Source organism: Carassius gibelio, chromosome B24, assembly GCF_023724105.1.
Source record: "Carassius gibelio isolate Cgi1373 ecotype wild population from Czech Republic chromosome B24, carGib1.2-hapl.c, whole genome shotgun sequence".
NCBI classification, from domain to species: Eukaryota; Metazoa; Chordata; class Actinopteri; order Cypriniformes; family Cyprinidae; genus Carassius; species Carassius gibelio.
In genome coordinates, this window is record NC_068419.1 from 21,753,641 (window position 1) to 21,778,665 (window position 25,025).

The 25,025-nt window shown below is 37.6% G+C and overlaps 1 protein-coding gene across 5 annotated transcripts in view; it reads right to left on the reverse strand.

The window, feature by feature from the left end:
• The window catches only part of dpp6a (dipeptidyl-peptidase 6a), a 352,070-nt gene that overhangs the window by 50,666 nt on the left and 276,379 nt on the right, over positions 1-25,025 (reverse strand). For all 5 annotated transcript variants that reach the window (XM_052596001.1, XM_052595999.1, XM_052596003.1 and 2 more), the window contains 4 exons: positions 8,553-8,647; positions 5,529-5,603; positions 2,996-3,048; positions 2,275-2,356 (listed from right to left, as the gene is read on the reverse strand). In XM_052596001.1, the coding sequence (XP_052451961.1) occupies positions 2,275-2,356; positions 2,996-3,048; positions 5,529-5,603; positions 8,553-8,647 (305 nt within the window). The remainder of the gene's footprint in view (positions 1-2,274; positions 2,357-2,995; positions 3,049-5,528; positions 5,604-8,552; positions 8,648-25,025) is intronic.

The following is a 25,025-nucleotide window of genomic DNA, read 5'->3' on the forward strand; positions in this document are numbered from 1 at the left end:
ACGGTCCCAAACTTTTGAGTGCTTGTGTATACGATGGTTAATATTGCTGTCCATTATTGTGTGTTGTTCTGTGCACACAAATCAAAATGACTAGATATCGTTTTTCCTAGATTTTTGTGAGAAACATTGACTGATCATTTTTACTGGATGCTTTACAGTACTTAGATTTTTTAAATACGAAGCATTTTGAATCCACTTGGCCGTAACTGTTTGATTGAAATAATGGTTTCACTAAATACTCAAAAAACTAATCAAATGCATTTCTAGCTATATCACTCATCCTTAAAAATTAACTAATTAAAAAAAGTAATTAAAACAATGACATGAAGCTTTCAAGTATTTATTGACAAAGTACACAGATAATTATTCAAATAAACAGTTGAACATGAATTGCATGCAGAGCAGTGAGTGATTTTCTATTTTTGGTCAATATTGTTGTTTGATTATTATATTCACACCATAACAGACAGCAGTAGGTCTATCAGGCTGCATTAATACAGTGTAGCAATCTGATATTTTGACACAAATCTGATTTGTTTTCATACCGCATGTTTACATTCACTGAAGACAAACCGAGTGTATTTACACCAATACCTTGCCAAGATGGGAAATTAACAAAGAAAAGCATCTGACAGCTTACAAGTGCAGGAGCATTACCATGAGACACAGCCACTCTTTACAGAGCACACACAAACATGTGAGCGCTCACCTGCAGCTGCCTGTCAGTCACGCATCAAACTCGGCACTTGTACTGCTGATATTTAATTTAATTTTTTTTTACTTACTTGGTACCAAAATATGACACTTTTGGCATCCCTCCTGCTCAGTGGTGTAGTCGGGGCCATGCGCACATATACATCATATTTGCTCAGGGCTGTTTGTGTTTTATAACTTCCAAGGATCAATATTTGCATATACCCTTGGTGTACCCACTTGTTTTGTTTATTGACAAGTCCATAATCTACTGTAATATTAGCTTCTAACTGTGTCCCATGAAAATCATGATTCTGTGTTATAATTTGTGCATTATCACGACTCTAATTCTACATTTTCCTGCCAGTCATCAACTGAGTGTGTGTGTGTGAACTGTGCCTGTGTCGATTAACTGGCAAAATACTGGAAATGGTGCATTCCGCAGATGAGAATCCATGAAAAGCATTTTCAGAAGGTTTTCTAAGGCTGTGAGAAATATTAAACTGATTTAAAAAAAATCATAATAAAGCATAGTGCTATGGTGAAATCACAAAGGTTGTGATACAAATAAATATATATATTTGTTGCCGGTTTAATATTCACTTTATTTATATGTGTGCAGTTATGTGCATCTCAGAGCACTTCCGTTCACAGTAAATGCTGCTCCACACAAACAGTTATCATTTACATGCTTGGCACCACCTCATCTCAAACTCCATACTTTGCATATCCTGCGAGTCTGAATTGCTTATAACGTTCGTCTGGGAATTTATAAGGTAAAAAGAAATCATAAACCTACACCTATCTTTCTAAATAAGCTAACTGTTCATGGTGACTTCAAAATAAAGTTAGCATGTTTTGATGTTCACATGTTCTTGTTCAAGAAATGACAGTGGCTGTAGAATTTCTATCAAGTATTATAGATTAAATGGACATTTAAATGAAATGTTATTTACTCAGTATTAAACAAGCATTAGATCACACCTGTAAAATGTAAAACAATTGTCAGGCTGTTTTCTTTCATTAGTTATGATTATACAGTTTCAGTGTTCAATAAACCAAATGCTTACTTGCTGTTGATAGTTTATTTATTTTTAAATAATAATTATTGCCTCATTGCTATTGTAAGTATTTTAAGTCATTTAAAAGTCTATTGTTTGCTTAGGTCTATTTTTATATAGATTTCTCGATTAATCAGCAGAATAATCGAAAGATTACTCGATTACCAAAATAAACGTTAGTGAAAGCCCTATAGTATAGTCCTTAAAAAAAAGTGTTTCCTGGTTTTCTTATTACCACCTGTGTATTTTGGTGATTATCAGTGTATCTCAATGGTACAAATGCACAAGATTATTATTATTATTATTATTATTATTATTATTATTATTATTATTATTATTATATATTTATATTGTTAGGTTGGTATATTAACATTACACTGTACAAGTTAATAAAATATACTGTAAATTTAGCTCAATCTGTAAAACCTGAAGAATTCCTACTGTATTTTCCTTCACTGCTGGCAGTTTTTTTCTTTTTACTGCAATTTTTGGTTTACAGTGTGGGAAATGTCGTCTTTACCAGCTGCTGGCCTCGCGGTCCCCATCCAGCATACTGCAGATGAGCGTTTCGCACTTCTGGAGGGTTCAGAATCCACGTTTCCCTGTAAAAGAGAAGCAAAGCCATTACTAATCAGCTAGTTTGATTCTGCACAACAAATAGACTAGTTGACCATCCTGACCCAGACAGACAGACAGACAGGCAATCAGTCAAACATTCATGTCTTCAGAGGGCTAACAGCGCACACTTCCTCTGTGTGGTGCAGTGGAGTGTGTGCCAACAGATATTGATTCCATCACGGTGTACAACACAGCCCAACACAACAGTACGCCGAATAAAGCACCATGAGGGAATTCCTGCTCCAGGAAACCTAACAGTGATAGTATATCCCAATGCGCTGTTAAATCCAGCCGGGACAGCGGCCCAGCGCTGTGTCAGCATCTGTTCCTTCCGTCTGACGGAGCACATAAATATAGATGCTTTATTCTGCTGCTGTGTACGATGGCTCTGTGCACTGCAGGCTCAAAAATTACAGGTGACACAAGCTGTACGTCTCTGTGCTAATCACGGGACAGACAGGCTGGGAATTTGTCGGAAGGACCACCGGATAGCAGTATGGAAAGATTCAGTTCTCTGAATGGCTTTGACATGTGACGTGAGCTGTGAGATGCTGCATCGATGTTTCCTTGGTTTATAATGACAAATGGACTTTGTAAACTAATGCGACTGCTATATGACTTACGGAGTTTCCAGACTGCAAATGATGTAGTCCGCGGTGAAGGAGTGCTCATAAACCTGAGAGTTTGAACAACACAGAGGCAAACAGAGACAGAGAGAAAACAATTAATTGTGGGAGAACAGCAGTTACTGCCACTACAAGCACAAAAAGCTCTATTAGCAATACAGCATGAAAGGCTATGCATTACAGGGACATAGCAAAAAGTTTTAGCCACAATGTGAAGAGGACAGATTTTTTGCCATGGTAAAATCACAGTAACACACCACCTCATTTTTTCAACAAAAGCAAAATGTAAAATAGCCCAATGTTTAATAGACAGTACATTTAGCATGATTACAGTACAAAAAAGAAATAAAAATTGTTACGTTGATCAATCACACTTAGTGGATTATTTTGTGTCAAAAGTGAATAGAGGAAAGGATCAACACAGAGAAAGTGTTTATTAGCTTATTATTATTTCTGTATATTAAGTGCATTAAAATTTTATTTATTTTACATTACAAGGCTAGTTTAAGCTGCAAAATATTATGATACCCCCATAAAAAATTATTAATTCTTACAATAATTTTTTATAGATTCATGTTTTTGAAATTATGTATATTAATAATTTATATTTCTTAAAAAAAAAAATAATAATAATAATAATAATAATAATAAAACTTAGCACCTTGGAAAATTTAAGTATTTTGCATTCATCTGGTTATTTACATATATTATTTTTTAAATAATGATTAATTCATTAATAATGAATATGACTTTATAAATTATGGTTACACAACATGAAATACTATTATTTTAAGTTAGCAAAACTTTATTTATTTGTATTTACCTGCAATATAAAACTTTATTTATATTTTATCTTTAAACTTTTATTTATTTTTAAATAACAAACATAAAAGCTAGATTTTGTAATCATTTTTTCAAAGATTTAAATAAATAAACAAATAAAGAAATATTAATTACTCTACAGGACATTAGCCTTTCTGTCGGCTGCATCTTAGTAAATTAATATAGAAGTCAACCAAGGTGTGGTCACATGTGTGCTTTAAATATGACACATACAATCAAATTTCAGAGGCAGAACTAACTAAATGTAGAAAATCCTAATCCATCACTGCTGAAGAAGGTATGAGTGCTGTTGTATCACTCTGAGGACAGTGTCAACAGCTGTCCATGAGCCAGAGGGCTGACCGCAGCATATGCTCACAGCTGACATGAGCTTGACACGTGTGCTGTAGCGGAGCTGTTAATACTGTCAAAGATTAACATTCAACACCTGTACTCACAGTCTTACAGATGCAGAGAGATGGAGAGCTGCTTTGTGAAGGGCAAGTGGCACCATGACAGAGTTTGAGAATGAGGGGCGTTATGAACGGGTGTGTGTGTGTGTGTGTGTGTGTGTGTGTGTGTGTGCGCACGCTTAAGCATAGGCAATGACAGGTGGGGGACGAGGCTGTCTTCCATCAAGGTGATGTTGGGACGGGCACTGAATAACAAACTAGAGGCAGTGCTCACATTCTTTTCTTTGGCTCACTCTTGCTTGTCATGTGTGTGTGAAGTGCTCTGGTGTCACTGTCCCAGCGCTTATGACACCTTCTCCTCCGTCTCTACAGCTCTGTACGACAGCTGCCCTGATCAAACTAACTCGTCACCTGTAGTGTCCGACTCTAGTGTCCGACTCTAGTGTCCTTCAGAGTTTGTACTTTCATCATTTCTTTGCACACTAAAGCTTTAGGTGAAGTCTGTACGGAGATTTACTTAATGTGTTTTGCTATGCTACAGCCTTATTCCAAAATGTATTAAATTCATTATTTTCCTCAACATTCTACAAATAATACCTCATAATGACAATATGAAAGAAGTTTGTTTGAAATCATTGCAATAAAAAAATAAAATAAATAAATAAATAATTGCATGTACGTAAGTGTTGCTTCATAATTTTCTACTGTGAATTTTCCATCTGAATTGGATAAGGGTCATTTAGTTAACATACTCAATAGTTGAAATACAACTGATGAACTATTTTAGAACTGAAGAAATTTCCTTTACATTTTTAACTTTGCATTTCAATTCCAAAGTCTGGAATCCACACTTTAAAATGTCCTGTTATTTCCAGGCTTTCTATTACTGTGGAAACTCTGGTTTTTGGTGCTTTCTCTTATTGAATTGTTGCCTAGCTAGCAACACCTGCGGCTAATTCGTACAATCATGCAGACACCCTGTGGTTCGGAGCCTTACTGTATAACACAATATGAAAAGAGATGGGGGTGAGGGTGGAATAGAAGCCGAGTTCAGACCAACCAATCAAACCAAGTGTGAAAACAGCCTCTGTCCTCCTTTCTCTCGACTGGCAGGTGTGTGTGTGTGTGTGTGTGTGTGTGTGTGTGTGTGTGTGTGTGATTGCTTGGTTTCTGTCACTCCAGCGGGGTGTATTTTTTTCTGGTAAGGCAGTAGAGTGTGACGGCCCTTTCACATCGTGCAATGATTACTTTCATCTCAACACACACATGCAACACCAAATAAACACAGGCCTCACCAGCTGCACGTTGTAGGCCAGCAGAACGAGTTTCATATCTGGGGAAACCTCATATTTGCTGGCTTTGTACATTTCCTGAAAAAAAAAAAAGAAAACGGAGAAAAGGTAAATGAGACTTTATAGAAAGCATAGCTTCATTACCATATTCCTTATTCGGCTGTGACAGATCACGGGGAGAGCGTGGCATTAATCAGAGCTGCCACTCTTTGATTCTCAACAAACCTCATGTTCTGTGTCCTTGCCTTCACTGTTTTGCATCCCACCATCCCCTAACGATCTGAAGCTGCTAACAAGTTACACAGAACATTGCACTAATGATGGATGTATTCAGCTCTATTAATAACAATAGAACTGTCTGTCCTGTGATGTGCTGTATGACGGTGGAGTAATTAATACTGTAGTGCATGCTGATGCATGACTGTCTGCAAAATGAGACATTCACAATGCATTTATCTTTCATATGGTGATCAATTCAGGAGGAAATAATACAAGGTGGGAGTTGATTTTATCCATCGCATTTGATTGGACTATTGTGTCTTGTTTGTTTTTTTGATGCACTTTCTGATCACTATGCAACTGTATTTTGTACAGTAGATGTGCTATTGGCAAATTTATTGAATGTTTAAATGAAGCATATATTTTAATCATAATGATTTTAAATGTACTTTAAACCCATAACTTGACACATGTCAATAAACAGCCCTGAAAGTGTACTCTTAAAGGGCTAGTTCAGCCAAAAAGGAAAATTATGTCACTAATAACTCACCCTCATGTCGTTCCAAACCAGTAAGACCTCCGTTCATCTTTGTAACACAGTTAAAGATATTTTAGATTGTGTGTATGGTATACTGTCCATGTCCAGAAAGGTAATAAAAGCATCTTCAAAGTAGTCCATGTGACATCAGAGAGTCAGTTAGAATTTGTTGAAGCATCGCAAATACATTTTGGTCCAAAAATAACAAAAACTACTACTTTATTCAGCATTGTCTTCAGGTTCATTTGGACAGTTGGATTCAATAAACCGGTTGAAGAAAACGGTTCACCGGTTCTTTTGCGCACTACGTAATGACATCATTGGGGATGATTGCCCTTGATTCAAGCCTTCGGTTTACCCGCGCTCATAAAATTAGCAGAAATTAAGTTCAGAATCAATCACCAAAAGAATCAGATTGTTTTAGGAGCGCTGTGTAACGCTCTTCACGCTGAATCAAACATTTGCGGTATAATCAGCTCCTCGGTCTTCGAATCGGACGCGTCTGACAGATATGGTTCTTGATTCGTGAATGAGTCATTATCTGGCTCGGCTCGGTCTTCATCTTCAGTTCTCGCTTCACAGCAGTTCAGTCAGTGTACTGTTTGAGTACATTAATTACTCCGGGATATTGGTTTGTTTGAACTCAGAGGGAGTGTCAGCAACGTTAAAAAAAGTTAACTGCTTAAGTCATTTGTGAATTAATGCGTATTGGAGACGCGAATCGTTTAAAACTATTCAGTTCGATTTGGTGAACTGGTTAAATCGAATGATTAATTCATGAACCGGACATCACTACACTGCAGTGTTGTGAACGCTCTCACAACAGACCCGGGAAAAGACAATGCTGAATAAAGTCATAGTTTTTGTTATTTTTGGACCAAAATGTATTTTCGATGCTTCAAAATATTCTAACTAACCCTCTGATGTCACATGGACTACTTTGATGATGTTTTTCTTACCTTTCTGGACATAGACAGTAGACCGTACACACAGTTTCAATGGAGGGACTGAGAGCTCTCGGACTAAATCTAAAATATCTTAAACTGTGTTCCGAGGATGAACGAACCCTTTAAGAGCATAGTACATTTCATTAATATTATATTATCTGCAAGTACAGTTGCTTATATATATATATATATATATATATACATACACACACACACACCTGTGTGAACTTCAGGAGAACTAACTTCATACATATACTTAAAATCATCAAAACACCAGATGATTAGAAGTAAATGACCAAAAATGATAAAGGAAATTAAGCTGGTGAAGAGAATAGTAGTAGCACAAATAGTAGCAATTAAAATTTTCAGGTACTCATAGGAATATTTCCCAGGTGAAAAAATGTTCATAATGTACTTTAAAGTGCTCTATTTTCATTCACTAATTTTTTGCTTAATATACTAACAAATATTTTTCAGTACTTAAGATATATCTAAGTGTACTCAACTGATTTGAATTTGAGACACTATGAATATGAATATGAAAATGTGCATTAACATACTATCTCTGTATTAACAATGTATTTAATTACCACTTGTAGAACACTTGAGTGTATTAGTATATATAAAATGGTTCAAGTGTTCTAAAAGTGGTAAAATACAGTTTTTCCTAAAGATTTGCATGATGTAGATGAGTTTGCTTCTTGATCGAAACAACTGGAGAAATGTATCATTACATCACTTGCTAATCCGCATGACTATAGTAGATCAATTAAGTCTTGTAAAGTGAAAAGCTGCATGATTGTAAGAAACAAATCCATCATTAAGTCTTTTTAACTTTGAACAGTGTCCCCATCCTGGACAAAAAAGGTGTTTAGAAGTTTTGGACTGTTTTGACTTGTAAACAGTTCATGATCTCTGCATTTCTTTCCTGGTTTAGATGAGACTACTTTTTCACTGGAGAAAGCGATATTATGTATAGACAATTCATATTTCAGTTGGATGGTTTGAAATTGAAAACATCTTGATGGATTATATTACAAACATGCATGCTTTTGTTTCACTGTGTTGATTGATGGACTGGCATTGTGTGAATTACTTGTGGATTACTGGAATGTTTTCATCAACCATTAAATACTTCATTCAGCACCCATTCACTGCAGAGGATCCATTGGTGATCAAATGATGTAATGCTAAATGTCTCCAAATCTCTATCTTAGATGACCTGGGTGAGTAAATGCTCTGCATATTTTCATTTTGGGTTGAACTTTTCCTAAGCGGTTTTACGATTTTATGTGGAAGAAAGAGTTTAAGCAAAACACTTACAAACTTCCTGTTTGTGACCAGGATTGTACTCTCGTTGGTCTCCATGTTAAAGCGGACAACATCACCTTCACGGGTACGATAGAGGAGCTCATTACCTAAAGAGAGAGGATCAGAGGACGGGAGTTAGTGGGATAAAAAAAGTCAAGGAGAAATTAGTCTCTCACTTGCTCTCTGTCAATAATCTAGTCATGAATGTGCCCCTCAGTGCTCTCTAGCTGTACCAGGGGGCTGACAGTTGAAAATTAATGATAAAACTTTTAATTTTTTGGTTTTCCACATGTGACGATGACTTTGGCAAGGACATCAGTAAAAAGCTCTTTGAGAGATCTGGAATGCAGCACACAGCCCTTGTTGAGAAGAACGCAAACCGCCCCATCGCCACTTTTAATTGCGGATTAGGGGAACGGTATGCAAAGGCTTTTTTATCTCGCTTGCATAACTAATCGGTGATAAGAGGTGACACAATTACCATCACAATCACATTAAAGCTAAAGTGGAAGGCACTGAAAGCGCTGCAGTTCTAATGGGTCAGATCGCTGAGGTCAGATGGAATGCAATTAGTCATTTTTATGCTGTAGATACAACAAATGGAATTACTATGAAGTAAATAATCTGAGATGGATATAAAACATGAGTTTTTTAATGCATTGCATGATGAATAATAATGGCTTAAAGTGTGTTTTTTTTTTTTTCATTTAATGGTTGTTGTAATGCTCTGAATGTTAAATGTGCTCATTTTATGGTGATTGCTGGAAAAAAGGTGCCCTTCACTCTTATTTCCATGGCTGGAATTGACTGGCGAGCTGATAAGGTGCCAGAACAATCATTTGTCGACTTGACAAATTCCTCCTTTCTTGCTCTTCCTCTGACCTGATGTCGGGCCGTACGTTTCAGATCAGAACCTCATCAAGCGTCCTCTTCCCCTCTGCTCTCATTCATCTCTCACACTCTATCCATCACACATTCAGACAGGAGTGCTCTAAACACACTTCTCCTCATATCATTCATTCTCTGGGACTCCTCTGAGCTCATCGGAGAATTCTAACTGTCCTCGGTTTGAACCGCCTCTCAGTTCCTGCCGCTAGCTTATGTTTGGTCATGTGATTGTGCTCCACATATGATCTTCTCATATGCTTCCTTTGGTTCATGTGTTATGTTTTTTATTGGTTTGTTGTCTTGTCAGGTGGATCTCAGTTCTGTTTTGTCATTAGTTCACTGTCTTGATTACTTTCAGGATTATCATAGTTATTAGTTCATGTGGTTAATTAAAGTTTGAAGGTAATTGGACTTACACTACATTTTAACTTATAAATGGTTGTCATTTGACTACATTCAGCATTTTTTTTTTAGAAGTAATTATGAAATTGCATATAAACGTCAACTTAAGTAATACTAAAGTGGGTCACAAAAACACTGTTTAACTAATCAAATTTAATAAAAACTATCATACATTGTCATTTAGTGGTGCAATTAACATGCATTTAAGTATTCGAAACGTACATTTTGCTAAATGTATATTTAATTATTTCTCTTTATCAAATGTATGATAAAACGAAATTCACTTTTTTTTTCAGAAAAAAATAAAGCTTTAATTACAACCAATTAATATTTCTTAATTTAAAGTCATTTTAAAGAGTGTATTTATATGTTATTAAAGTAAAAGAAAAAAAAAAACATTTTAAAAGTTTCACATTGATTTCAGAAAGATTAAAACAATGTTATTTTAATGTAAAATTGTATCAGTCTGATTTTTGCAAAATGTGTACTTAATATTTCAATTATGGATTGTGTCAAGATTGTAGTGTGACAACTCCAATAACCGCTGTAGCTGTAGCACACAAAAAGAACAGTGCAATAGTGGTAAATGGTTATAAAGGAAACCACTGAGTGGTTGTACACAGCTCCCAGTCACAGAGCACCTGTCAATCAAAAGCTCGCCATCCAATCAGAGTAGATCACTGGTAAGCCCGCCCCCACGAGAAATTTGTGTCAAAACACCAAATGAAAAACTGCAAAGAGTAAGCGAAATATGTGGCAATGCATTCAGAATCCACGATTAGCGAAAACTAATCTTTGAAAAACATTAACAAAGAATGAAGCATAATTGAAGAGCCTGTTAATTTTTTGTGACTGAGTTCTTTTTTTTTATTTTCATTATGTTTTTCTTCTTTTGTAATAGCATATTTTTGATAGTTTCTGAAAAAGTTATGTTCACTTTTATAAAGTTTCGTTTATTTTTATTGAACCAAATGTAATTCCATAAATCTCACCTATACCTTCAACAATGCTTTTTGCTGCCTTGCTAACACTGGTATTTTCCTTTGGGAAATGCAAATCTAGTTGAAACTGATATTTCCCTTGACTCTGTCTGTCATAGATTAAACTTTTCACTGATCTTTTTTCTTCTTTTTTTTTTATTTTGCCTTATACATAAAATGATACAAGCAACGCTGCCCTAATTTCTGGGTAAAAAACAAAGTAACTTATTATAAGGCAGCATTATTTTGGTTCCTGCTTTTTGGAACAGCTGTCATGAGTGCATATCTAAACACATTGCCTAGGTGGGCGGTTTTCCTGTCATTTCATATGCTCTCTGTTTCCTCTGGTCTTTGCTATAAAGAAATTTCTTTTCACCTCATTCCTGTCAGTAAAAATCATGAACTCTTGAGTCTCCTGGCTCCTGCAAACCCAGCATCTCTCCTGTGCTCTCTCAGTGTTTTGATGGAGGAGAGCAGCAGGAACTGGCACGTAACACTTCCTGCAGTGGAGCCTGGGGTCACTCACTCAAACACAGCACTCACCTTTCTCTCTGCTTCTTTGTTCTTCAGGGCATAACTCACTCACCTTCACTTTCTTCCTATCTTTCGTTTCCCCTCTTGTCCTCTCTTACACCCCCCCAAGCATGATTCTTTCATCATTCTTTACCCTGCTCTTTCTTTATCAGTCCTTTCTGTCTCAATTTGTTCTAGGACAAGCTTCTTTCTCTGATCTTATTCTTCCACATATGTTCATCTGACAGCAGGTCTTTATTTCTGTATCTGTGCTTGATTTATGTTGGTCATGTACACGTACACGAGTGACAACCGCATTTTTTTGTGGACGTGAATACCCCAATTTATCATTCTGTGAGTACAAAATAAAAAAGTCACTCCTTTTGGCCACAAACATCTGGTATAAGCCCACATACATGTCAAATACATACAACAGCATTTTGGTTAAATTAATTAACAAATTGGACAACCTTGTGTAAAGAAGTACTTGAATCATATATATATATATATATATATATATATATATATATATATATATATATATATATATATATATATATATATAAGTGATGTGTGGGTTGATCCAAAATGAGCGGGTGCCTGCGGTCACCCCGTGGTTGCCCGCGGTTAGGAGTCATCCAAAAATATTTTTAATGATATTCGGGTCGTGGTCGGTCGGGTCGTTTGAAATAAAGATGCCAATTAAACCTTTGTTATTAATATAGTACAAGACAAAATTTTGAAATACATAGGCCTACACTTTATTGGCTGAATAACTGGCGCGAAGATGATGCATGAGCTCAGTCTGCAGGTAGAGATGGAGGCGGCAAGAGAAAAGGTGAAGACCTGATTTTGGTAAAACATGATTTTGACGACTTCATTAAGTTGTGTTTTATAGAAAACTCTTTTTAAAAGATTTTCGTTTTGTATAAATTGTATCTTAATATTGGTCAATGTTTTATCAATCAATTGCCTGTATTTAATAAATAAGAAGCAAATGTATAGCAGACAATGTAATGAGGCGCCGGCACGATCACTTGTATTGCATGTGAACTGGAGGGTGCCGAAACTCAGCGTGTGCCTCACAGATTTGAGAAATATAGGCTACATATTACAGCAAGAAATGTCTAATTATAAACGAAAATATCAAAACCAAAATAAATAGGCTACTCTCTGATTATGAAATCCATATGAAATGTGCATTTCTCTCTGGCGTTCATGGCGAGTCTGCATCGTCAACTTCATCTTTGCAGCGACATAAAAAAACACCAGTTTATTAATAAACAATTAAATGTCTCCTTGCATATTTTCGACCCAGCAGGCCATTCTGGGTTGAGCGAGACCCCACGGAATGAGCGAGTGAATGGATATATGGAGAAATGCGCTCTCCACTCACGAGCTCTGATCGGAAAAAACCCGAACCTCACTGTCTGCTGAACAGAAACATCAAAATAGACATAGCCAGACTAGAATATTTACAACAAATGATGAGCTTATTGACAATTTTTTTTATATAATTCTTGACAAAATTAGAATATATTAATGCTTTTTATTTGTTTGTTTGTTTTTGCCTAGTTCCTATATGGCCCAGTGATGCTATGATGAGCATTTACTACTTAAAAAAAATGGAAGTGGGACGGGTACAATATTTTATTTTCCTTTTTTTTGCGGCCCGAGCTGCGGGCGGGTTAGTTGAAAACGCCGGTCGGGTGCGGGTTATTAATACATTGACCCGTGCATCACTATATATATATATATATATATATATATATATATATATATATATATATATATATATATATATATATATATTACATTTAGTCCACAAGACAAAAAAATTGCTCAAATTATTAAAATAACCCCACTCAAAAGTTTGGGAACCCTTGGTTCTTAATACTGTGTGCTGTTACCTGATGATCCTCGACTGTCTTTCTGTTTTGTGATGGTTGTGCATGAGTCCCTTGTTTGTTCTGAACAGTTAAACTGAGCAGCGTTCTTCAGAAAAATCTTTAAGGTCCTGCAGATTCTTCAGTTTTCCAGCATCTTTGCATATTTGAACCCTTTCCAGCAGTGACTTTATGATTTTGAGATGCATCTTTTCAGACTGAGGACACTTGAGGGACTCAAACACAACTATTTAAAAAGATTCAAACATTCACTGATGCTCCAGAAGGAAACAAGATGCATTAAGAGCTGGGGGGTGAAAACTTTTGGAATTTTAAGATCAATGTAAATTGTACTTAATTTGTGTACCGGGAAACATACAAGTATCTTCTGTTGCTTACGAAGGGCAGAACTAAATGGAAAACAATTATATTTCAACAAAATAAGAAAAATTTGGCCATCTTCATCGTGTTCAAAAGTTTTCACCACCCAGCTCTTAATGCATCTTGTTTCCTTCTGGAGCATCAGTGAATGTTTGAATCTTTTTAAATAGTTGTGTTTGAGTCCCTCAAATGTCCTCAGTGTGATAAGATGTATCTCAAAATCATACAGTCACTGACAATATAGTCGAGGATCATCAGGTAACAGCACACTGTACTAAGAACCAAGGGTTCCCAAACTTTTGAGTGGGGTTATTTTAATAATTTCAGCAATTCTTTTGTCTTGTGGACTAAATGTTAATATCTTTTATGTACAATATCTTACTCAGGACAGTACTAAATAAAAAATAACATGCATTTAGTATGATCTCTCTTATTTTTTGAAAATTACTCATATTTTCACAGATTCTGCAAGGGGTGCCCAAACTTTCGATCCCTACTGTATATATATATATATATATATATATATATATATATATATATATATATATATATATATATATATATATATATAAACCGTTGCAGATAGTGTTATATTAATGAAATAAACTGCTACTTAAGTGAACTGAAAGAGAATATGATGAATTATTCTAAAATTGCAACTTCATTACAAATGTGCAATTACAATTATATTTAAATATAATTCAAATAGAAATAAAAATAGAAATTATATACATGTCATTGGGCAATGGACAATTTTTTTTCTAAAACAATAATAGTAATTATGAAATGATGCATAAAGATGTATGTGCACCCTCTTTAAGTGGGTCAAAAAAGCATTCTAAATAAGTGCATGAATGAATTATATATGCATTTGATGAATATGAATTTAAACCAAAACTTTTTCCTTTAATTGCAATTAACATGAAATAAAGTGTCCCAGTTTCCACTTTAGTATATATATTTTTAGTACTACTGTATTTGAAATAGCATGCTACAGTGTATTTTTGTTTTTCACAGAATATATTTTTATTAGTCATTTTATTCATTTATTTGCAATGTGTAAATTAATTTAACAAGATACAATGTTTACATACCACATTAGCTGTAAATGTAATAAAAAAAAATGAAATGAAAATAAATGTGCATTTGCTGTGAAACCGTTAATTTATCTTATGTTTTCGGACTATTTTATAATTAAAATGAAAATGGCTGATCTGGTTAGGTCACTGCTCTCACATTTTGAGTTTGGTTTTGTGCGTATGTGAAATTCAAGAAAATCTCTTTTTGATTCATTCAGATGTCAGTTTGATTGTAAAATGAAATAATCACTCCTGGTAAATAACTGGAAATGTTTACAAAACTCACAAGAGAACTGTATTTAGCTGCAGTGCACAAGGGCGTTCAGACGTCACTGAACAGAGACGCTAGTGAGATTCTGCAGAGATGGTGAAGCATAGTCACCTTTCAGCTTGTGATTGTTGATTTCCGCCTTAGCCTCATACAATCTCATCACACACTGAATCACAGTTAATTATTTTCCTTTGCTCACTCTCCCCGAGCAAGTTTTATTTTCAAAGGACCGGAGAGCAGCAGTGCTATTGAAGGCTGCTGCTTCTATAAATAATGAAGGCATGTGAATGATTAAAACCTCTAAGTACATTTGGACTCTGCTCAGATAGGTCAAAATAATAAATAAAAAAGTTTTTTTTTTTTTTTTAAGAACTCTAAAGTCCACTTTCCATTCACACCATGTGACCACAATGTCTATGTAAGGGGTAATGCAAGACCAAGAACCACCCGAAGCAAAGCGGAGCGGAGTATTAAAATAATTTAATGCACAGCTAGCCATGCATTATCCCACTTAAAAAATGGTCAGTGGCCAGGATTGACAAGTTAAAGCATTAAATGATGCTTGCAGTGCAATAACTGACCAGAAGGGTAAAAATTAAGGTTATTTTCATCATTTATGTTTCATTAGTGCTAACATTCTGCCTGCTTCAAATCAGACACAGAGATGAAATAGTGTGTTAAGTTTACATTTATTTGAATGAATTATAGCATTTATCTGAATTAATTGCCGAATAAGCACGAAACAGAGAGAGAGATGATGGTTGTATGTATGTTACCGGCATCTGTGCATCTCACTATAAACAATGAAGCTGTGTGTAGTTACCTCAAAAACCCCTCGTTGCTGAGGAATATAATGAAGCATTCTAGTATTTTAGAACTGGCCGAGTCTAACAACTCCAAAAACTTTGAAGCAATTTTTTTTAAAATATATGTTTTCTTTAACAAACCACATATCTGAAATCTAAACAAGTGCATTCTCACGTAATAAACTCTTAAAAAAGACACAAACTATTATTTATAAAATTCTAATGGATTTTAGTGACTATGTTTACATGCAGCCAATAACCCATTTAAAACCAGGATATTAGCAATAACCCGGTCGCGCACGGCCATGTAAACACCGGCAAAAACCTGGATATGCTCATATCCGGGTTTTAAAAAACCGGGATATTATACCTGGGGTTCCCCTTTTCTAACCCGAATATTTGGTCTTGTAAACGCGTTTCGGCATATCCCCATCAAAAGGTGTGTTCTGCGCATGTTCTATTCGCAAGGAATCTTGGTCTTTTGAGTCTTTGGATACAGGAAGAAGAATCGGAAATGACGCATATTGCGTGTTACGTCCAGACGCTAACCGTGCGTCGCCGTTTACATCGGGATATTGGCGACTGATTACAGATTCCATGTATTCAGGAGTAACTCTCTCTGCTCACGCATGTAAACGGGTTATCCCTAATGTTTCAGAAACCCAAATATTGACCTTAACCCGACCATAACCCGAATTTTAACAGCTTGTAAATGTAGTCAGTGTCCACCATTACACTATCTGTCAGAAATACTGCAACCAGAGTGACACAAGTGGTGAAACAGATAGAGCTCTGTTATTACTAGAATATTGGAACCCTCTCACCCATCAGATTTGAGAACCACAAAACACTTTGTGTGTGTGTGCACAGTATATATATATATATATATATATATATATATATATATATATATATATATATATATACACACACACACACACTCTGTTATATTCTTACTGTTAACTAACTATTAACTATGGGACTTTTGACGCAATAAAAATATGAAAATGCAGAATAAGGCATCAATATATGCTTTATAAGTACTAAAAAACAGCCAATACACTAGTTATATGCATGCTAATAGTGAGAAATGGTCTTTTATAAGGTTTTACCGGAAAATTGTATTTTGCTGTTCACCTGTTCGGCGTGGATTTTTCTGGACCAAGAGTTATGCTCTAAAATACCTGCAAACCATTCTCAGACCCCCAAAATGAACAAAGTTGTGCCCATGTTCAACATTCAACTGACAGCACCTTTGTGGAAAAATGACTGCTTGTCAATGCTGTGCTGACTTTGCAGTACCTAGTATTTTTTCTGAAAACACATTTGTAGGAGATTTTTTACACAAATCAGTTCTGACATATAGAATGCACTTGAGCATGAGCACACACTCGGTACTCACATCTGTGCTGTGCTAAAAGACACTTCACGCAGAGTAGGGAATAAATTCTGATGATTACGTAACATGCCTCTTTTTCTTTAAACTAGATCCTGCTTAATTGCTCTTGATTAAATTGATTTCTCATTCATGTCCAGGTAATTTGCAGCAAAAGGTGCCTGCTAGGGCTGGAGAAACAAAGTGATCCACAGAAGAATGGAAATTCGCTGTGCTGTAAATCCACCTTAAACCACAGATGCCCCCTGGCTCAGGACAGATATTAAAATAAATGCAATTATAAATTATGCAAAATGCTATCAATTGAAATAGGTGATCCACCTATCCTAGTGTCGCATAATACAGAATTGAGATTTATGTCATTCAGTTCACTGAATTTCAGCCTATAGCAGTGCCATTGCTTTTAGAACATATACCATGGTAAAACAATAGTAGTCAATAGTAAATAACAGTAGCTAATTGATTTTGGTTTCAGTTAGTACAACATCATGACTTCTGTATCCTTAATAGTTTCTTGTCACTTTTAACTGTTTTATCTAATAATAATAAAGCAACTAGTAAGAAAATGTCCTTTGTCAATATGCAGACATAATTTTTAGAATACTTTAAAGTCTTTATGACGCAATTCCAACTTGCGGAACTTGGAAATATCTCAAATAAAGACAATAAGACAACACAATTTCAAAGCTTAGTCAATTGTCTGTGGAATAAGCTTTATCTGGTTTTGTGAGAAAACATTTGCTAATGGATACACATTATGGTTAATCCACAATTGCATGCTCTATTGTTATTTACTTGTCCAATTTGTTAATAATGCTTTTCATGTAATTTGGGATGACTAAAAAACTGATTACATATGTTAAATGTTAATCATTTTTTAATTAATTTTATTAACCTGGCATTTATAAGTCACATCACATATATCATTATCATATTGGTTATATATATCGGAACACCTTCAGCCTGATCATGTTCTGAATCACGTATGTAATCAGTCCAATGAATGGGGGAGACATAAAGGGCGGGGTGACATATAGACCAGGAAGCTTAAAAGCACGCGCGGTTCCCGTTGCTGCATTATCTTCCTTAAATCAGCCAGCAAAAGCAAACATAAGGGTGGAAACAAGCACCACTATTGACTGTGTGTTCCTCCCTGTCCATGCCACATTATAGATGGAGATACACACAGTTTATGCGTGGTTTGTTTGTGGTTCTGCATGCTCAGTCAGCTGAGCTCTCATCTGTCTGCACTGTGAACGCCTCTCACTGTGGACACTTTGTACCGGAAGGATCTTTGAGGAAGAAGCTGTGATCAGCATTGCCCACGGCTTTGGTCGATTGCGGTCGTGGGGTTCGCAGATAGATCTGGCGGAGGGAATGGTGATGGGGCGAGTCCCTATCTTCTTCTTCATCCACCAGATCTAGCACCCCTCTCAGGGATAGGAAGCCCGCACTGTTGTTTCTTCCCCCTGGGGAGAGGCCTTGGCACTCCGCTTTTCTTCCTCCTAAGGGTGCGATGTGGAGGCTGTCGATGAGGCAGGGGGTTCCCCCCTCCTGTCTCCCCATTCTGACGAGCTGTTGAAGGTAGTACCTCATCGCAAAACAGGATGAACCACAGAAAAGCAAGCTGGAAGAATACTTTTTGTGTACTAAGCTGCCACCTCAATGCTGGGCTTGCCATTTCTTCCCGATCTTCACACTGAGGTTTTGAGATCATGGTCAAAGCCTTACTCTGCCCTCTTCTTCAGACACGCGTCTAGCCACTATGAAAATGTGTTGCGGCTGAATGACAGCGGTTACAGGACGATGCCTCGGGTCGAACAGATGCTTCCGAGCTATATGTCACCCGGTTTGGCATCGTCCCTGAAAACCACAGCACTGCCCTCCAAGCCTCCAAGTTTGCACACTATGGCAGGCAGTGTTACAAGCATACCAAGCCAACCTACTGAAGGAGTTAGACGAGGGTGAGATGATTAAGTCGGAGGATATCACTGGAGAACAACCGTTTTGTCTCTCTGTGCCACCAAAGAGACCACCCACACAATCGGCAGGTCTATGGCAGCCATGTTTGCCATGGAGAGGCATTTGTGGTTGACCCTGTCTGAGATCAGAGGAAAGGACAAGGTCTTCCTCATGGACACCCCACTTGCACCTTCTGGTCTGTTCGGCAACACCATCAAGTTGGTCATTGACAGGTTCCAGGAGGCCCATAAACAAGCAGCAGGATTACAGTGGTTCCTCCCTTGCTGCTCTCTAGCTTCTCATATACAGGCTCCTCATACCAGGAACAACAAAAACAGAACATCACCTCTTGTGCTCCTCCGCAGCAGGACCGAGAGCAGTGATGCTCTAGGTCAGGGACTTTGAAGTTGAAGCCAGGTCTGTGGACCATCCTTCAGGCTAAGATTTCCTTAGCCAAGAAGTCCTGAAGCTTGGGCACAACAGAGATCAGTCTTGAGAGACTGATTCCCTTAGTAGACTATTTGGCAGCATGGAAACTTCTGCCAAATGTGCCTCAATGGGTCCGGCACACTGTCGAAAGAGACTACCAAATTCAGCTCTCCTGCACCTCATTTCAATGGGTTCCTTCTGACTCTGGTGGGCCCCAAGTAGGCCCTGGTAATGGAGCTAGAAGTAAACACTCTTTTGAGGAAGGAGGCCATCACTTCTACAGCCAGTACTTCATCTTTTAAGGCTAAAAAGAGACACATCCCTTACCGGTGTGGTCATATGTGGCCACCCTGCCTGCAGTCTGTGGAGCGGTCAGCATCTTTTGTGGCACATCGTTGAGCACTGAAACACTTCCTCCCTGGCCTAAGAGGCTACTAATAGTTGGTGCACAGCTGTTGTCTCTTACATCAACCATCATTGATGTCTGTGTACCACGGGCTAGGGTACATCTCTAAGGTCCCTTCATCTGCACCATGGCCTGTCATACTCCAGGCCTTCTCTCCTCCTCCCTTTTGGAAGCCTGACCACCAAAAGCTTTATCGTATGAAAAGTGCATGTAAAATATTATACAAATATGAAAAATTACTCTTTATTAGATGTTTTAACAGTAAAAAAGGCATAAAACAACACTGACGGAAAATAACATTTCATCACACACAAGAACAAAGAGGCCAACACGGCAAAAACAAAACAGAAACAAATGACGTGACAATGCCAAAACACGAGAATCAAGAACCACAGCATAGACAAATGACGACAGAATGCAACCAGCAGTTATGGGTCCAGCAGGGATGATCCTCAATGTCTGCCAGGGAGCTAGGAGTATCGAGGATTATGCTTGGGACTTCGTGGGGGCGGCTCGGCTGTCTGCGACAGAGAAGACCTGTCTAATGGTATTCTTCTGGGGAGGACTAGCCGAGCCCTTCAAGTCTCTCATGCCGGTCTGGCACCCCGACGAGACGCTGGAGAGTTATATCGACTTTGCTCTTCAGTTGAGTGGCTCAGCCGTCAGGGTGGGGGTGCCTGCCCTGGAGTTTCCCGACGAGGAGGCGGTGCTCGGACGAGTCTCTCGAGGAGGCTGCGGGCGCCGCGGACGAGCCCCCCGCAGACGAGTCTCTCGAGGAGGCTGTGGGCGCCGCGGACGAGCCCCCCGCAGACGAGTCTCTCGAGGAGGCTGTGGGCGCCGCGGACGAGTTCCCCGAGGAGGCTGTGGGCACCGCGGACGAGCCCCCCGCGGACGATTTCCCAGAGGCGGCGGGTGCCACTCATGGTTCGCAGAGGCGGTGGTGGCTGCTCGGGTAACACCAGAGGCGAAGGTGTCCACTCACAATCCTGGCTCTGCCATGGGTTCCTACCCCACCGGCCTTACCTCAGTCCCCTGGTCCCCCTCCAGCTCATGGACCGGGACCCCCTTTCCACCCCCTGCACGGCGTCTCCTCTGGGGGGCACTGGAACGTCTGGAATCCGTTCCTTAGAGGAGGGGTCCTGTCATGAGTCCGGACTTGGTGGTCCTCCCTCTCACCAACAGAGGACACCACTTCCATTCTCCCGGACTCATCACCTTCACCCCCTCACACATTAATTTACACACCTGGTTCACTCTGTACACCTGTGCACATACTCACTCACATAGCTGTTCCCAATTTGCTCACGAGTATATAGTTTTGTCTCACACACCACTCTGTCTGGTTGCATTAATCGTCATTTGTCTATGCTGTGGTTCTTGATTCTCGTGTTTTGGCATTGTCACGTCATTTGTTTCTGTTTTGTTTTTGCCGTGTTGGCCTTTTTGTTCTCGTGTGTAATAAAGTGTTATTTTCCTGCATTTGTACCCAGACCCTGTTTCTTCCACGGCGCCGTCTCTACTGCGCCATGACACTTTTATTTTCCCTACACAAATACTGTATATACATGTACAGTAAGTAGATGTATTATCCTCTGTTCCATTGATTTTATATATATGTTCCACTGGAGCAAAGACTGATCCTCAATGGAAAACAAGCTTTAAACACAGAATTTTGGGTCCTGTCCAGATGCCATGCTTCACTGGCCTGGTTCATCATTGGTGCTCTTAGCAAAGGAAAAACTACGGTCAGCAAATAATCATTTACAGCAGTTGGATGCAGATATGAAGTCTGTAACGGATATGCAGATCATCGATTCATGTGTTTAATTCAGATTTTCCAAATGAAACTCTTTTTGCACCAAGTGCCTGGCCTGGCGCCAGCCTGGCTGGACTTAAATTATTTACGATGCCCATGCGAGCTTCAAAGAAGAAATGAAAACCCCCAACCACATTTCAACACTGGAGACAAAGGAAACCTTTCGTATAAGTTCCTTACTTTCATTTTATTATTAATATGTATTTTAATTATGTTTATGGATTGCATAAAATGGTTAATCCTTGTTATGTGAAGAGTATAAGTTGCAAGCTCATACTTTAGGAAATGTCTCTCCTCACTTTAACCTTCTCAAAGAGAACCATGTTTCTGCAACCCCCACTATTGCAGGTTGTAAAAGTTTACGACCACACAGGACAGGAGAGAAGCCAAATCACTGGCTTATTTTGAACAATGCATTCTATGGAATGTATTCATTAACTTTCTGTTTGTATGTTTTATAAATGTATTACGTATTCCCTTTTGGGTACATTTAGATGTTTCCCAACATCTGCAGTGTTATCATGTGTTAAGCAAATCTTTAAATGTGTAATTCGATCTAAAAATTAGATCTTTGATCATATATATATTATGTTTAGTCTTGTTCTAATCGTCATGCTCTGACAGACCCATTTATCTAGAACAAAGTAAGGAAATGTATGTAATCTGAAGTACAAACTTGATAGAAATATCCCTGATGGAATCGGACAAGCACTAGATCACCGGGGGGTTGCCTCCACAGAGACAAAGGAACTTTTCCCTCCGCTTCAGATCGCGGACATTCATTGGATGCTCCCTCGAAAATGGGCGTGAACTATTTCAAGCCATAAGAACGACCGAACAAGGTCCGCCTCTCTCTTCTTCCTCTTTTTCCTCTTCTCCGTTCTCGGACACGCTGCTCTCCAACGTTGCTTCCGCGCGGCCATAGCGCGAACCCCCTCAGCACAGGGGCTGAGAGAAAAAGCCATTTTAATGGCTCCTTTAGAAGCTTTCGTTTTCGTTCTTTTCTTTTATTTTCTTTACTAAGTTTATTCAACTATTCGCCTCTCCACGCAAGGAAGACGAATTCTGGAACAATGTTTGTTGAACCTTTCAAATACTGCGCGAGGACAGAACAAAGGACCACGTGTTCCACGCTCACGCCAAGAGCCAGCGCAGCGTGCACGCGCGTCACATGGCCTCCGTTTCATGGCACATGGCTGTTTCAACGGGAACAGCGCGCAAAGCTCACAAGCTCGACGCCGATCTCACGCCACGCTCACATGGGACACTTTTGCAAGTATCACTTTCTCTATGGAGATTTAAATGCTGCTTTAAAGTGTTGTTATGATCTGATTTGTTGTTGGCTTCCAAAAGTTACTGACTATGATTTTCATACCTGAGCTCCTTATGTGATCTCATTCTATTTTCTCTCTCTCTCTCTCTCTCTCTCTCTTTTATTTGGATTCGTTATGTATTGTATAAAGCTTACTGTTTGTATTGTCGTACGCATATTTACTCTGTGTGATTTGTAGTTTGATGTATTACTAGTTTAATTATTAAAAACCCATATACTGACGATTGACTTGGACTCCACCCCACTCACATTACGAGTCACTGAGATGTCTGATCTATAGCTACAAGCTCTAAATTTAGAAACTAAATTTATCATAAGGATAGGATAATATTTTCATGGCCAGAGAATACTTTTCCTTGAATTATAAGGCGTGATAACTTTATTGAAAATTGATAGGTCTACAGTGGTTTGCTGGACATACCACGGTTTGATTTGCAGTAATTTACAGTAAGAGATATCACAATAATTGATATGAAGAATGTAATATTGACATATTAATGAGTAAGTTACAGTGCCCTGTGATTATTTATTGTTATAGGCAATTGAGCTATTTTTCATAATCAATCAAATTTAATGTAACTGTCATCTGAGATATAAATTAATCATATTCCTGATTAATTATTCAAATTCCCTATATATCATTTGAGTTAATTACTATGTAAAACTCATTGTTGTTACAAGTCTTACATTTAATTTAATTGCTACGTTTAATTTAGGATGTAGGTAATCTAGTTATTGTCTACTGAAATGAGTAAATATTCCAAAAATACAGACCAAAGCTTGTTCAACTATTTTCTTAATTTAAATTAAAAGTACATTTGTATTTATATTATTTATTTATTTGTATTTATATTATCTTTATTGTTGTCTGAGGTTTTTCTTCAAAAAAAACCATGCACTGATGAATGATGAATTAACATAAGATAAGAAAATATTTAAGAATTGTGTCAATTTATTTATTGTATTTTATTGTCCTTTATCAAATGTTCAAGTGAATAACCAGCGATGAGGTGACTGAAAGAACCAAAACTGACTCCAGCATCTAATCGCACTAAGGCATTACCCCATGCATAACTGAATCAGTGTAAATTACATCCTGAGCCTCTTAATCGAACCAATGTCTCTCCACATATCTCGATCAGTGATGTGTATCCTTAGGGAAGACCTGCCACATACCCCTTCCTTCTCCAAAGTAGACAGTCTGTAATATAACAGAACCACCAATGCCTCCTGCCTGCCATGAGTGGCTGTTTTCTCTGTGATTTATAGTTATCAGCAATGCTGATCAAGGTCGACCGTGCGGCTCATTTTTCACCACCTGCTGTCAGAACCCAGAGCGTGAGCCGGCTAGCCACAGGAAAGCCTGCCCCAAGCAGCCACATTAAAGAACATGATGCTTTATTATACAGCCATGGCTGTCCATCATAAAGCTGAAAACACACATACTGTATACACACTGCTCAGATACACAAGATAATCCACACAGACACTTCTAAAGTCAGATTCAATTTTGACTGAATGGGGACCATAGGGAGATCATTATGTCAAACTAGAAAAGTTTGTTTAAAACATATCCATCCATCCATGTATCTATCTATCTATCCATCCATCCATCCAGTGCAAGAACAAGCAAATTTAGTCCACACATCTCGAACACAAGAACTCTTTATTCTATTCTATCTACTTGTTTTCTTTTCATTATATAAAAAGTAACTATTCTATTTGTATTTTCTTTTTTATTCTTTCTATTTATTATAAAAAATTAAAATAAAAAAGACTAGGACTTGTCTATCACTTACATATTGTTTCTTTTTTGTTGGTTTGAGTAATTCTATTATCCTCACTTTTTAAGTTTCTTTGTATAAAAACATCTGCTAAATGAATAAATGTAAATGTAATTAAATGTATTGAAAACTTAAAATGTGAAACACAAATCA